Genomic DNA, 13,772 nt, shown 5'->3' with positions numbered 1-13,772 from the left:
GCACATATGAATTTATTTGGGCTCAGAGCACCTATTTAACTTGCTTGAAACTGCACATGCCTGCTAGGGCTCAGACAGGATCCCAATTCTGTACCCCTCAGAAGTTCCAGTCTTTGCCCTACATATGAATGAGTTTTTAGGGAGAATAGTAGGTGGTGATTCCTATTTGTTCCTCAATACCCCAATTGACTTTGACCCCCAGAATGCAAGGAACCTGTGGTGAAGGATCCATCTCTTTGTCAAAGACAGAATCACATTTTCTAGTAATAAATACAGGGTAGGTATAATTGAGGTGTTCAGCCTTGCCAGCCTTGCCAGCCTTGCCTATCATTCCAGCAATCCTGGCTGGGGATTTTCCTGAGTCAATAACACCCTAGTTTCTCTACATAGCTGGGAAGACTGGAAGCTTTTCAGGAGAAAAGGGGCTTTCATCCTTTTCATGCTGTCCCTGTTTAGTTCCCATTTGTGCTCTTGGAATCAGTGCCATATCATGGCAAGTTCTCTGCCTGTGATATGAAGTGTTGGATACTCAAAAACTCATAGATTATGCAGATTCGCTTCATGTACCCTCCTTAACGACTGTAATCATATTCACTAACAATTTATCATGTCCTTGGCTCTAGAGTAGAAACCTTTGTGCATCTGAGCTCTCAGAGACCCCCAAACAACCCACTAAGGCAGATAATTGAGATTTAAAGGAGCAGAATTATTGGCGAAAGTTGGCAGAGTTGTGTGTAATGTCTAGACTTCCTTTTAGTCCATACAAAGTATGGCAGATACTCTATTGATAACATCAAAGATGTTCATTTTATTTTCACCTCTCATTTCTCTCAATCAGCACAGTGCCCCTCTGTAAGTGTTGCCCATTTATATTCACTATACAGGTACATCAGTGGAGGCTTAGAAGAGAAACCACGACTCATAGCCAGCACGTGGTAGAGAGGAGATACCAACTTAATTACCACCAGCTTCTCAGTCCTTGTCTCAATTTCTAACTCCTGTACTTTGCATCTTACCTTTACTTACTTACTTACCTTTACTCTAGTTTTTGAGCACTTTTCTCACTAGTCCTCCTCAACAAGTGTCCTGAGCTTGAATTTCAAATCCAGCATTAAGCACTCAGCATCTTCTCCCTGACTCTTTTGCTATTCTTTCACCTTTCTGAGCCCTGGGGCGGGGGGGAGGAGATGATTCAGGTGACTTGACCCAGAATGCTTTGTCTGCTCCTCTTGTCCTTTATGCCCTTGTTGTTTTTCACAGACACCAGATGTTTCCCACATCTGCCTTGTGGCTGGCAGACGACAGAAAGACAGTGCAGGAGATTCTGACAATGTTGTTCCAACTTTTTACCCAGATCTCTGTCTGCATTGTGAGTCTGACAGGAAGGGCAGGGCACAGCTTCTCACTCAGTAAATCCATCATTATTTTCCTGTTGAAGATTTGTAGAGTGTGACCAGAGAGCAAATTTCCAGAATAGTTATTTCAAAAGCCTTTCTTCATGACAAAGAAAATAATATATACTTCTTTATAATTGGAATTCCTCTAAGAAAACCTGGATGGGTGTTGTAAGAGAGGAAGAGGAAGCAGCCCAACATAATTAGCATACCAAGGCTTTCAATGGTTTAGTGACCTGAAACTATAGTTATGTTCTGTTTCAGGTGACTGCTCAGAGACTAATTCTGAAAGATATCTGGGGAATTGGGGACATAGTCGCAGTACTTAGACTTAGCTCTGTGATCTTGGGTGAGCCAAGTTGGCCATAACTTTTTCTCTCATGATTTTTGGTTTAGACTCCTATCTTACTATTCTTCTCTTGGCTTGTTGGGTGAAATCCTGGGTCATTGAATGATAAATTGGAGTCTAATTGAATCTAGAAGTAGTAGAATAGAAAGAAGTTGTCTCAGCACAGTATGGTACTCTAGCTCATGACATTAGTTGGGGCTTCCATATTTATTTGCTTCATCTAAGTGAAACCATGACTTCTTGGGAAAGAATCTTATACCTGGTGTTATGCTACATGATCTTAAAAAGCTAAATAATTTTAAGATCCAGGACCAGAGAGATGGTTCAATGGGTAAAATACTTGCCTTGAGTACAACCTACCCAGGCTTGATCCTTGACATCCCATATCATTGCCTGAGCATTACCAGGAATGAATTCTCAGTGCAGAGCCAGAAATAACCCCTAAGCATTGTCATGTATGCCTCCCTGCCCCCTCCATATTAAAAAATAACACCTAAAAGGCAAGTGATCCTGTAGGACATGGGAAGATAATTCCTAAGGAGAGCAGGGCACTTTTATAGCAATGTAAACCATAAAAAATGATCATAAACAAGGTTATTAAAAGTCTTGGAGTTGAATATATACATCAATACTTAAAACTTAGTTACAAGAATAGTATCTAAAAATGTCAGATGGTATGAAACTTCTATGACAAGACTTTTCATGACTCCCTATTTCTCAAAGATTAAAATCTAGCCCTCCTAAAGGCCTTCAAGGCCCTATATTCTCAGTCTGCTTCATAACCTCTGTTACTCCACTACCAGTGGATGGTACATGGCTCCATCCTTAACTTAGTTCTAGTCTTTAGAATCCATGTTGGCCTATACCAGTGGTTGGCAACCCTTTTTTTCAACTGAGCCAAATCTTGCAAAACCACGATTGAAATTTATTTTGAGAGCCACACAGGGTGTGCACTGACAGAGGCTAGGAGCAGAGTCCTGATTCCTGGAGCGACCACCGGGCACACAGAAGAGCCAAATTAAAAGTGTAAAGAGCCACTTGTTGCTCGCGAGCCGCAGGTTGCCGACCACTGGCCTATACAAACCATACACCCTGTATTACTGACTATTTCTTTGTCTGAGAAAATTCTTCTCCATTCATTCTCATGACTCATTTTCTCACCTTTTCCAAGACTTTGCCCAAACATCATGTTCTCAATGAGCCTCACCCTGACCACCCACATAACATCACTCCTGGAACTCTCACACCCATTTGTCTTGTCTCCTACTTTTGTCTTCCATTCATAGCATGTATCACTTTGGCATACAATATCAAGCTAATTGATTAATTTATTACCTGGCATGCCTACCTTGCTTGCTGCTGAGAATAAAAATTTACTAGGGCAGGAACATACAGCTATTTTGTGCTCTGTTATATTTTCAGTTCAACTTCTAATACTATGAGACAGCTCAGAATCAAGGTGGCCCTGATTCCAGCAAATCTGAGTCTTACAAATTAGACTTCAGACCCTTATAGTATGGTATAGGAGGATTCATATAACTTCAAGAAAAAATCAGTACCAAAAAGGAAACATAAAAGTTGAAATAGGTCTAAGAGGTCTCAAACTCAATTTACCTGGGGGCCGCAGGAGGCAAAGTCGGGGTGAGGCAGGGCCGCATAAGGGATTTCATTTACCGAATATTTGCAATAAAAAATCGCATTAGTAAGAAAAAAATCTCAAAAAATCGCATTAAACATTTGCATACCCCGAATGGAACTGCTCGGGGTATGCGAATGTTTAATGCGATTTTTTTCTTACTAATGCGATTTTTATTGTGATTATTCAGTAAGTGCATAATCCTGAATACTGCAATATTTGAAGGCCGGCTGTAGGCCACAAAATGTTGTACAGAGGGCCACAAATGGCCCGCGGGCCGCGAGTTTGAGACCCCTGTTCTAATAAGTGAAACGAGTAAGGGAGGAGGAGGACAAAAGATAAAAATGAGATTAAGAAGAGTTTCTGATAGAAAGCATAGTATATCCAAAGAACCCAACGGAATGGAAAGTTGTTTGGAGATTATAGTTTTATATGCATGCTAAACCATGGAGAAGAATCAAAAAGCCTTGAGCCAGGGGATTCAAACTTGATCCTGAGAACAATAAAGGTATTCAATCATTTTAAGTCTTGAATCAGCCTAGCAGTGGTCCTCAAACTATGGCCCACGGGCCACATATTATATTTGTATCTGTTTTGTTTCTTCATTGCAAAATAAGATATATGCAGTGTGCTTTAGAATTCGTTCATAAGTTTTGTTTTTACTATAGTCAGACCCTCCAATGGTCTGAGGGACAGTTAACTGGCCCCCTGTTTAAAAAGTTTGAGGACCCCTGGTAGAGGATCCAAAAAGTTTTCTAGATAAGGGTTAGATTGCTATACTTGACTTGTAAGGTTGGCATCATGTAAGTGGTCAAGTTGATGATACCAATACTATCTTGCCACTCACTTGGTTTTTGATATAATTGCCCCCTTAGATAACTCATTTTATATTGGTCTTGTCAATAAGCCAGGCATCCCAAAATACCATCATTATCATAACCTTGTCAGCTGTATCACCTATCTCCCAGCCCTCACCATCAATCATCACTGTAGTAGTGGTAGAACGAAGCACATATTTCATTTCAGGATCTAGACTAAGTACATTGCTTTGTTTTCAGACTGTATCCAGAGTATGTTTATATAATAAAAACCATTTTTATGTTCATTGTCTAGAGAGAGAAATTGAGACCCAAGGGGGAAGTTATTTGCTAAAGAGAATTCACTAGTTCAAAAACTAGACAAAACATTCTATCTCTTTCAGGACCAATGTTTTAATCTCCATTTTTTTCTTCATCTTTTCCATTTATCTACACTTAAACAATCCTTGCCTTGGTATTCATTGATTGCTTGTGTCCTATATCAAGCGATTACCTATCCTATTACCTAAAAGCCCCAAACAGAGGTCACATACTGATTAACATAGTCTGGTATATGTGTATCCCGGCCCGCGGGATATGTAATTCGTGGGTGAAGAGTGGATTCTTCCTGAAAAAGAACGAGTGAGGGAAAAGAGGAGACTAAGTCAAGGGTTTCTGATCAAAGTCTTGAATTTTAATTTTCGGCAAGGGTTTTTAAGCAGTTGCAGCAAGGTGGGGGTAGTAGTATATTTGCATAAGAGCTACAATTTTACAAGGCTTTACTTAAAAACAATATGTCAAAACATTTCTTGATACAAGTTAAAAGCTGTTTAACTTCCTGGACCCTTAACTTAAAAACACTATTATGGTCGTTTCTCAAGCCTCAGGGCCTTCAAAGGGCCACATGTTTCAGGTCACATACTCATAACCACAAGGCAGAACTTACGCTGATATCCATCTTAGTCCTGTCTCTTGACATATGTGTTAGCATAAAATCTAGCCACACTCCAACGACCCTGAGACTTGTAGCAGTGCAATAACTTGCTTGAGGTCTTCTACATATAGAGAACCGAAAAGTCCAATGGTATCTCAGGGTACCTCGTCTTCCTACTCCCCATAGCAGTCGTATAGCGAATGGTAGGTTTCCTTTGGAGCCATCTGAGGAGGTGAGGGGCTGCTTGGGGAGTCATGAGGACTGGGAGACTGACTCTGGGATGACACGGCCAGGATGCAACTCTTCCTTCTATGCCTTAGTTTTATCCTCTTAGAATAAATGATTCTCCTTCCTGCTCTACCAGTTTCCCAGGGAGTGGTACCAAGGAGTAGTTACAACAGGGGTAGAGATTCCATACTACCTCTCTGCCACCTATGTCCATCTTGCTTCTCTTTGGAATATACAATGTGGTGTGCTTGACTGGTTGCTTTGTTGGGGCAATGGGAAGAATGAGATCATGCACATGGAGTCAATACGGATGTAGCATAAGAGATCCAAGATTATTTGCTAACCATAAAATAGTTGAGTTATCAGTCAGCCCATCTCAAATGTGAAAAATTGCCTTTGCTTTATTTTCACTTGCTAGAAATCTTTTGTTTGGTTTTTGTGGTTGCTGTTCTTAAGAAATACATTGAATAGTGATCAACCGCCATCAAAAGTCCTTGCTTTTGATAACGCTAAATGAACCGTACTGGGTTCATCAAACCCAAGACTCTTGAATGTAAATGTACTCCAGACCTTTGAACTATTTCTCTTCTGAAATTCTGGGTTTCTAATGGTATTAGAATTAGACATTAGCTTCCTCTTGACCAGCAGTTAAACCTGGAGCGCACGTGTGATTTTCAATATTCCAAAGCCTCTTTTTTTGCTCCCACATGATAAATTGCTCATAGAGATCACCTGAAAAAATTCTGTGCAACTGTGAGCTAGTCTTTAGAAATTATCCAGCACGAGGAGACTCCCATGAAGTGCTGGTAAGTGTGGGAAGCAGTGTTCACCACCATGAACCTACAAAAACAAACTGCCCTTTCTCCTAAATTTGACCTATAAATATCTGGGAATGGGATTAGCCTCCTCATCCCAGTCATTATCTTTGATCAGAAAGGAAGTTGATGACATGTGTAGATTGCCAAAAGATCAGGACAATTAATTCACAGAAATATAAAAGGGTCTGGAGGGAATCTAGTAGCTATGTAGGCTGATTTGTAGTCAGCATTGATATAAGGGATCCCCACTGGGATGGATGAGGTCTGGTTGGTTCCCTGAACTTGGTTGGATATGGAGAGATAAAAGGCAGAGATGCCCCCAATCACTTCATTTCTCTCTTCAATGCATGAACTCCTGCATTTGCCTCCCAATATCCTAGCAAGGGTTGAGCAAATACAGCTGGATTTACTGCTCTTAAATGTGAAAAGTTAGAAAAGTATTCTAGATTCAAGGCATAGCCTCTGTGGAATCATGGAGGCTGAAAAACAAAGGCCCTGAATAAAGAATACTGTACAGTTCACAGAGAGACACAGTGCATAGAGAAGGACCCAAGACCATGCTTAATGCAGCCACCAAGCCTCAATTAATCACAGAGGGGAAAAAAGCTAAGAAATGTGCCATGAGCACAAGCAAAGAACTGTAGAGATGTTTTTTTAAAAAAAGCCTGTCATTCATTCCATGTCTTAGATTTTAGGAAACCAAAAACAGACAAGACCTACAGAGTCCCTTCCTTGCTTATTAAGGGATAAAACAGAGATAGATAGATAGGCAGATGAAAGATAAATCAAAAAGATTGATAATAGATAGATAATGAAGATATATATACTATAGAGCAGATTGACTGATATTGTTGATAGGTGATGACAGTTAAATAGATCAAAAGACATATGCTTGGGTATTGTGTATGTCATTACAGTATGCTAGTTGTTTTTTAATCAGTTCTTTCACTCCTCCCTCATCACAACCTCAGGAGGCATGTGCTTTCATATTCCCATTTAATTAATGAGTTCATCATAGCTTAAAAAAATAAAAAGCCACATGTTCAAAGTCACATTTTAAGAGAGAACTGGGACCTCTATTAAAGCACCTGTTTAGTCCACATTTCAAGTTGCTGCTGAATTGCAGTATGGAGGGAGAGGAGGAAAGAGAAAAGGAAAAATGAGAGGAGGATAGTGAGATAGGGAGGTAGCATAGTGGCAGAGAGACAGGGTGAAGGGGACAAAGGAAAGGAGAGGGTGGGAGAGCAGAGGCCGAGAAAAGCAGGGCTAGATATAGAAAATGATTTCACAGCTCGCAAGGCAGAGATGCTCAGACACTGTGAGCACTGGGTGACCCTGCCCAAGCAGGAGGTGAATGAGGTCATTAGTCTATCTGCGCAGATGGGGGACTCCTTAGGGAATGTTCCATACAAATGTCATGATGCAATGAAGTGAAATCCACTCGTCTTAGCCCAGGCTGGGGCTCAAACAGGGATTACACTATCCTCTTTGGAAAGACAGAGCCTTTGCTGCCTAGTAAGACCCGTGCTTTTCTGGATTCTTCCAGTTTCTAGAAAGGATAGCCAGCCAAGGTCACAATCATGTGAAGGGATGGCTGGACGAGGAGCCAAATTCAATACTCTCAACTTTGTTCTCCCAATTTTGTTTGTTTATTTTGGTGCACGGTGGTTACTGCTGGTCTTGCACTCAGAATGCATTCCATTTTTGGTGTTTGAGGAACAATATAAGATGTGGGGGATTAAACCCTGGTCAGCCACATGTAAGCCAATTACCCACTATACAATAGCTCTGGCCCCTCCACCAAATTTTTTCACTTGATTTTCTTTTAATTTATTTAATATCCTTCTTTACCATGAGTAGATTAAATTGTTAGTATTCTAAAGCTTTTTATGTTTTGTTTTTTGTCTTTTGGGGTTTTGTTTTGGTGTTAAAAATACAAGATGTCAGAGATCATTCAATCATTTTTTTGTTTTGTTTTGTTTTGGGGCCATACCCGGTGATGCTCAGGTGTTACTTTTGGCTATGTGCGCAGAAATCGCTCCTGGCTCGGGCGACCATATGGGATAACAGACAGACCTCGGTCAGATCCCCTGGCAGCCATCTACAAGGCAAATGCCCTACTGCTGAGCTGTCACTCCAACCCCAAACCGTACAACCAATTTTTGTGTAAAATCTGAGTCTTGAACAGTCTCACCAGGAAATCCAGCCTCCCCTAGAAAGTACCCTTAGTTTGCAGCATTATCCTTTTGCTTTCTTACTATGGCATTCTCAAATCTAAGTGACCCATGATGCACAGAGAGTTATGTTTTCTTAAAGTATACATCCAAATGCTGTATGCATTTTATCACCACAGTAATCCTCTGAGGTAGCTGTTCTTTTATACAATTCTGATAACTAATTTTGGTATAGTAGTTTCCATTTTTTTACTCATAATCTTGTACACCTCTGAATGTTTGTAGTGGAAGGTGATATTTCTTTTACTTAATTTAGAGTTAAGAGTCTAAGATACAGAGAGAAGTCATAGATCCTCGTCTGAATGCTGAGTTTGTGTATTACTTTAGGCAAATTCCTAACCTATTATGAGTGTTTGCTTATAGATAAAGGAATTTGTTTCAGTACTGATTGTGTGTAGAGACTTGTCAGAAAAATTGGTCTTTCCTATTTAGAAAATATTTAGCATGATATTTTGACCCATTATAAATGCTACCTTGAAATAAAAGGTGATATGAGAATTAGTGATCATTTTTGTTTGTTTTTTGGGGGGGCTACACCTGGTGATGCTCAGGGGTTACTCCTGGCTCTGCACTCAGAAATCACTCCTGGCTTGGGGGACCATATGGGATACCAGGGATCGAATCCAGGTCCATCCTAGGTCAGCCTTGTGTAAGGCAAATGCCCTACGCTGTGCTATAGCTCTGGCCCCTTCTTTGGTGATCATGACAAAAGCTACCCCAGGGTTAATGAGAAGCAAAGCCATGAACTGAAGGTGAATCAGCTGCTTCCCCTCCTCATAAAAAACTTTGAACCTTCCTACCACATCCAATCTGAAATTACTGCTCCAGACTTAAATTACCCAGCTCACTTTTACTTTCTTTTTTTCTATAGGTCATTCCCTTCCCCATGTCCTGTGACCTACAAGGAGACTGTGCTTGTCGGGACCCCCAGGCCCAAGAAAACAGCCGGAAAGACCTACGAGGGTACAGCCACGGCTAAAGAATTACAAGGAGCTGTTGAAAAAAATCCCAACACCAGGACCCCGCATCCCTTTGGTATTGATTTTACCGTCAGCTGCTCAATGGAATGGCATCTCCACACCAGGGATCCTTAGCACCCAGCCAGTCTGCCTTTAATTTCACCCAGGAAAGACGCGTAGTGGGGGCACATGAACTCAATCACACCATATTGAATGATGGAATGGAATCCTGTCCCAAAGTCTTATATGGATTGCAGATACAGCATGCAGTCCCGGAGCCTCCTAAAGTTCTAACCATGTGTCACACAACCACAGCGAGAAACATGTTCTGTACCTAGGGTTGTGCACTTCTGTGGTTAGTATGCATGCATGCCTGTGCACCCATACAAGCATCTGTGTGAGGGTGGTTTTGGAGACGGAGCAAAGAGAGAGACTGGAACAAACTCAATATTTCCTTTTCCCAGCTCCTAGCCAACACTCTCCTTGGGAGAAAGAGAATCGCAGAAACTAAGACCAAGTTTTGAGATGCCAAAATAGTTCACACCCTGAGGCTTGGGGTATGCAGGGCATAATTGTGCAGTCCTTTTGCGACTGGAAGTCAAATGATCTCTGATCACCTCCCTTCTAGGGAAGGAAGACCCATGAAAAAGTCAAGAATACAATGTATGTAAAGTCACCCAGTTATTCTACTACCATGAGGGGGTTTCATCCCCAACTCCAGGGTTTGAGGCCAAGCTAGAAGCAGCGTGATTATAATGTCAAGGTATTATCAGCCCCCCCTGCTTGAGCCTTGAGGCCATAATATTCCTCCAGAAACCACCCATTCTCCAAATCTTGCCTTGGGACCACATTTGCTGCTACTTTTCCTGCTGCTCTATCCTATACATTGAATACCCCAAGATGGTAGGACTAGGTTAGAAACCCCCTCCCCCCAACACACACACAACCAAACAGTCTGCCTTAAAAGTGACCTACATTATTTCCATAGCTCCTCACTTCTTAGCCCTTTTGCAAAAGGAAAACTCTCATTAGCCACCATGGGGAGAAGTCCCCCATGGGTAGGTTTTTCATCATGGATAAAAGTTGAGGGACTTAGATTCTGGAATCCTCACTGAGAGTTCAGAATGTTGAAGCCAGTGTTAGATTTTATAATTCAGATTTTATAATCAAGTGTTAAATTTCTACTTTGTTGAGCCATCCTGAGATGGTTCGAATTCTAGGATTTTTGAGATGTTATGCTTGTCTAAGTCTTCTAGCCCTCTGGGGACCTCAATATTGCCCCAAGTAGCTATCATTCTGGAACAGAGAATCCTCTTGGATGTGACCATTCTAGCTTGTATTCTAGAGGGTCATCTGAAGAAAGCCAAAGAGTTCAGAACCTCAGTCCCCAACAGCCCAACATGTTCATCATAATTCCCATCCAGTCTTCCAACTGCTGGTACTTGCTTTCACATCAGTGGGGAAGCAAGGCTTCCCTCTCTCCCATGTTCAGCCTCCAAAGGTTAAGAGGAGATTGCTAAAATACATATGGAAACTCCCAGTTCTCTTGAGTCCTTTTTGCCTCTTTTCAGCCAGGCACCTGTCCTGTCAATGACAACGGGAAGAAAATTAGGTCAAATGAATCATAGAGGATGGCTTGGTTTGACATATTTTCTGACACCTGGAACTGAGAAAGTGAAAGATGGAAAAGGTTGTGTCTAGTCTAGATGCATATGATTGATATAAATCAAGTTGTCTCAAATTATCTCTGAAAGCAAAGCAAAACAAAACAATAAAACAAAAAAGAAGTCTAACCCCAAAATGGAGAACACCAGGCAAATGTGCTGACTTCTGATTCCTGCACCCCCCAAAAATTGTTAGTCTGTGCAAATTCTAATTTCTGTGAAGGCCAGAAATATCTTTAGAAGCTTATAATTATCACTCCTGTTCAACAATTGAGAAAATAGTTTTTAATCTATTTCTGGTCTGATTCATTAAGACATATACCAAGGTGCTATTGGCATTGTGCCCACAAAGAATGTAGTGCTCAGTTCTCTTGACTTTTACCACATTATAAACTCTGAGACTGAGTTTCAGAAAACGGAAGCTGTCACTATTAGCAAATCCAGATTAAAATTCATTATGTGCTCTTTAAAATCAGCATCTCATTTCGATTTAGGCATTATTTTTTTTTACAATTACCAGGGTCAATATTAACAATTAAATATTATAATTTCTTTCAAACTATATCCATCTCCCATGTGTTAAAACTTATGCTAACACTGAAAACACATACAGTGCCATAGCTAAATTGTCATTCTGCTTGGTGTTAGCCTCAGAGGGTACAAACTAAGGAAGACAGTAGCACAAAGGAGTTATTCCCCTAGTTGTTTTACAACTTAAATACAAACACAAAAATGTCTCAAATACCCAAGGATAATATTTATAGTCATTGGCTTGTAAGAGCCACGAAGTCCCATTTGTCTGAGATCAATAACCATGATCTTTCCTGTTTCATTGACAATCTTGTCTATCTCAGTTCTTACTAGCTGAGTCAAGTTTCCCAATGGTTGATTTTGGTCATGAGAGTCTCAGGTTGACTTGATCCTTTTAGAACAAAGATCTATTCAGTCTCCTCTGTACCATCATTCTAACCTGTTACTCACAAAGTCATACTTCCTAAGGATCCTAGGAAAGATTGGTTAACTGATTGATGTCCACCTCCTGCCTACATAGAAGGTGTACGTAGACCCTTTTCAAACCTTCATGGGGAAAAAGTCAGCCCTTCTCATGCAGTGCACTGATTCTTAGTTTTGTTTTCTTCTAGAAATAAACTCATAGCCTCATTCCTTCAATCATCTCCTATTTATGATAACAGAATAATGCTAAGGAGGCAGCTCTGAAGCTGCTCCAGGTCTTTAAAACACTTGTTGGGTCTGCATGACCAAGTATTAACTTACCAGCTGCACAAAAGTCAAGATAAGTTGAACAGTTCTCTGAGGCCCATCTTAAGAAGCCTTCCCATGCTATCACTATAAATGCTTACCCAGAGGATATACACGACCCTTTGATTCTGTGCCAACCACCTCTGAATGGCAGAGAGAATTGTTGGGAACTTCAGTCCACTTTGGTGGCTGGATTGAGGAGTTGGGGAAGAAAGAGAATAGTGGTCATAAAGAGCATGATGACCTTTAAGAAGGGTAGCTACTACATACTTAGCACGTTGAGTCACAGTTTAGACAGTTCTCTTGGTCTTATTCCCATCTTGTCCCACAATACTTAAATGCTATTTATTGAAAATATCTCTTTGAGACAGCTACCTCCTTTCTGGGTTTGATGTAAGTTGGTTGTCACTGTCAATGTGTTACAGATCTTACCTGTGTTTAGAAAGAAAAAGGTAGGAAGAAAAGAAGAAAGGAAAGAAGGAAAGCATAAATTCAGCTGAACAGTTTTGAGGTTTTTATTTTTTCTGGAACTCCTTCAAGTGGGAAAAAATAAAAACTATTGAACATGACAGTCCTGTACAGATAGAGTTTAATAGCAGACAAGGAGATGAAAAGGAAATTAAAATGCATGTTTAAAAAAATAATAAAAAATTACTATTTTTGTGCTTCCCAAAGGAAATTGTTTATTCTCAGACGGAGTAGGTAGAAAGCCTCAAGATTTCCCTTGAAGGAGACACAGAGTGGGGTTTTATAACTCTGTCATTTTTCTGTAGATGGTGGTAGGTCTGGGAATATGGCATCTTCCTCAGGGTATGTAGTTGTGGTTGGGGAACATTTTGTCGATTAGTTCGCTGGCAATCAGTTGTAGTAGAGAATGTGGTGGGCTTGAAACCGGTTTAACCAAATCATAAGGGGACATATTGTATTGTGCTTTTCACATTATAAAATGTTTGTAATTACTAGTAGAGCACTGGGCTTTCTGAAGACTGCACTTAGAATCATACTGCACTGTCCACTTTCCTACAATGCTGCTACAGGACCAGACAGGCTTCTGAAAATTCCATGGCTTCTGAAAAACAAACACTAAAGAGAAAATTAATAAAAGCCTATTCTTTGTACTTACTCAGCTTTTGCCAACTTTCTGCCAATGGTTTGATCATGTTGAGAGTAATGTATGCTAGCTGAGGGAAGAATGTGGAATTCTTTACCCAGGCAGCCATTTGCTTAATATCTCAAACACGTCATCATAATGCCTCTCCAATTGGCCTCAGTTTCTCCAGCTTCAACCTGAGGACACTTCTACTTACCTACCTCACAGCAGGAATGCAAGGAAATTGTAAGGCCCTGAGCTTTGCTGTGGTGAACTGTGAGAACAGAGGGTGGGTAGGTCCAGAAATTGCTTTCCAGGAATGTATAGACTCATTCTCTATTTAAGAAAGGCAAGCAAGGGATGTTCATTTGATACTTCGAGGAATCAAGCTGGAACTCCTGGATTATAA

At 40.6% G+C, this 13,772-nt stretch overlaps 1 protein-coding gene across 1 annotated transcript in view; it reads left to right on the top strand.

Moving 5' to 3' along the window:
* The window catches only part of PAPPA (pappalysin 1), a 259,858-nt gene extending 246,463 nt beyond the window's left edge, over window positions 1–13,395 (top strand). Inside the window, exon 22 of the mRNA XM_049774233.1 lies at window positions 9,262–13,395. Coding sequence (XP_049630190.1) covers window positions 9,262–9,369 — 108 coding nt within the window. The 3' untranslated portion in view covers window positions 9,370–13,395. The remainder of the gene's footprint in view (window positions 1–9,261) is intronic.
* The last annotated feature ends 377 nt before the right edge of the window (window positions 13,396–13,772 follow it).

This window comes from Suncus etruscus, chromosome 5 (genome assembly GCF_024139225.1).
Source record: "Suncus etruscus isolate mSunEtr1 chromosome 5, mSunEtr1.pri.cur, whole genome shotgun sequence".
Taxonomy (NCBI): domain Eukaryota; kingdom Metazoa; phylum Chordata; class Mammalia; order Eulipotyphla; family Soricidae; genus Suncus; species Suncus etruscus.
This window is presented reverse-complemented; position numbering and strand designations above follow the sequence as displayed.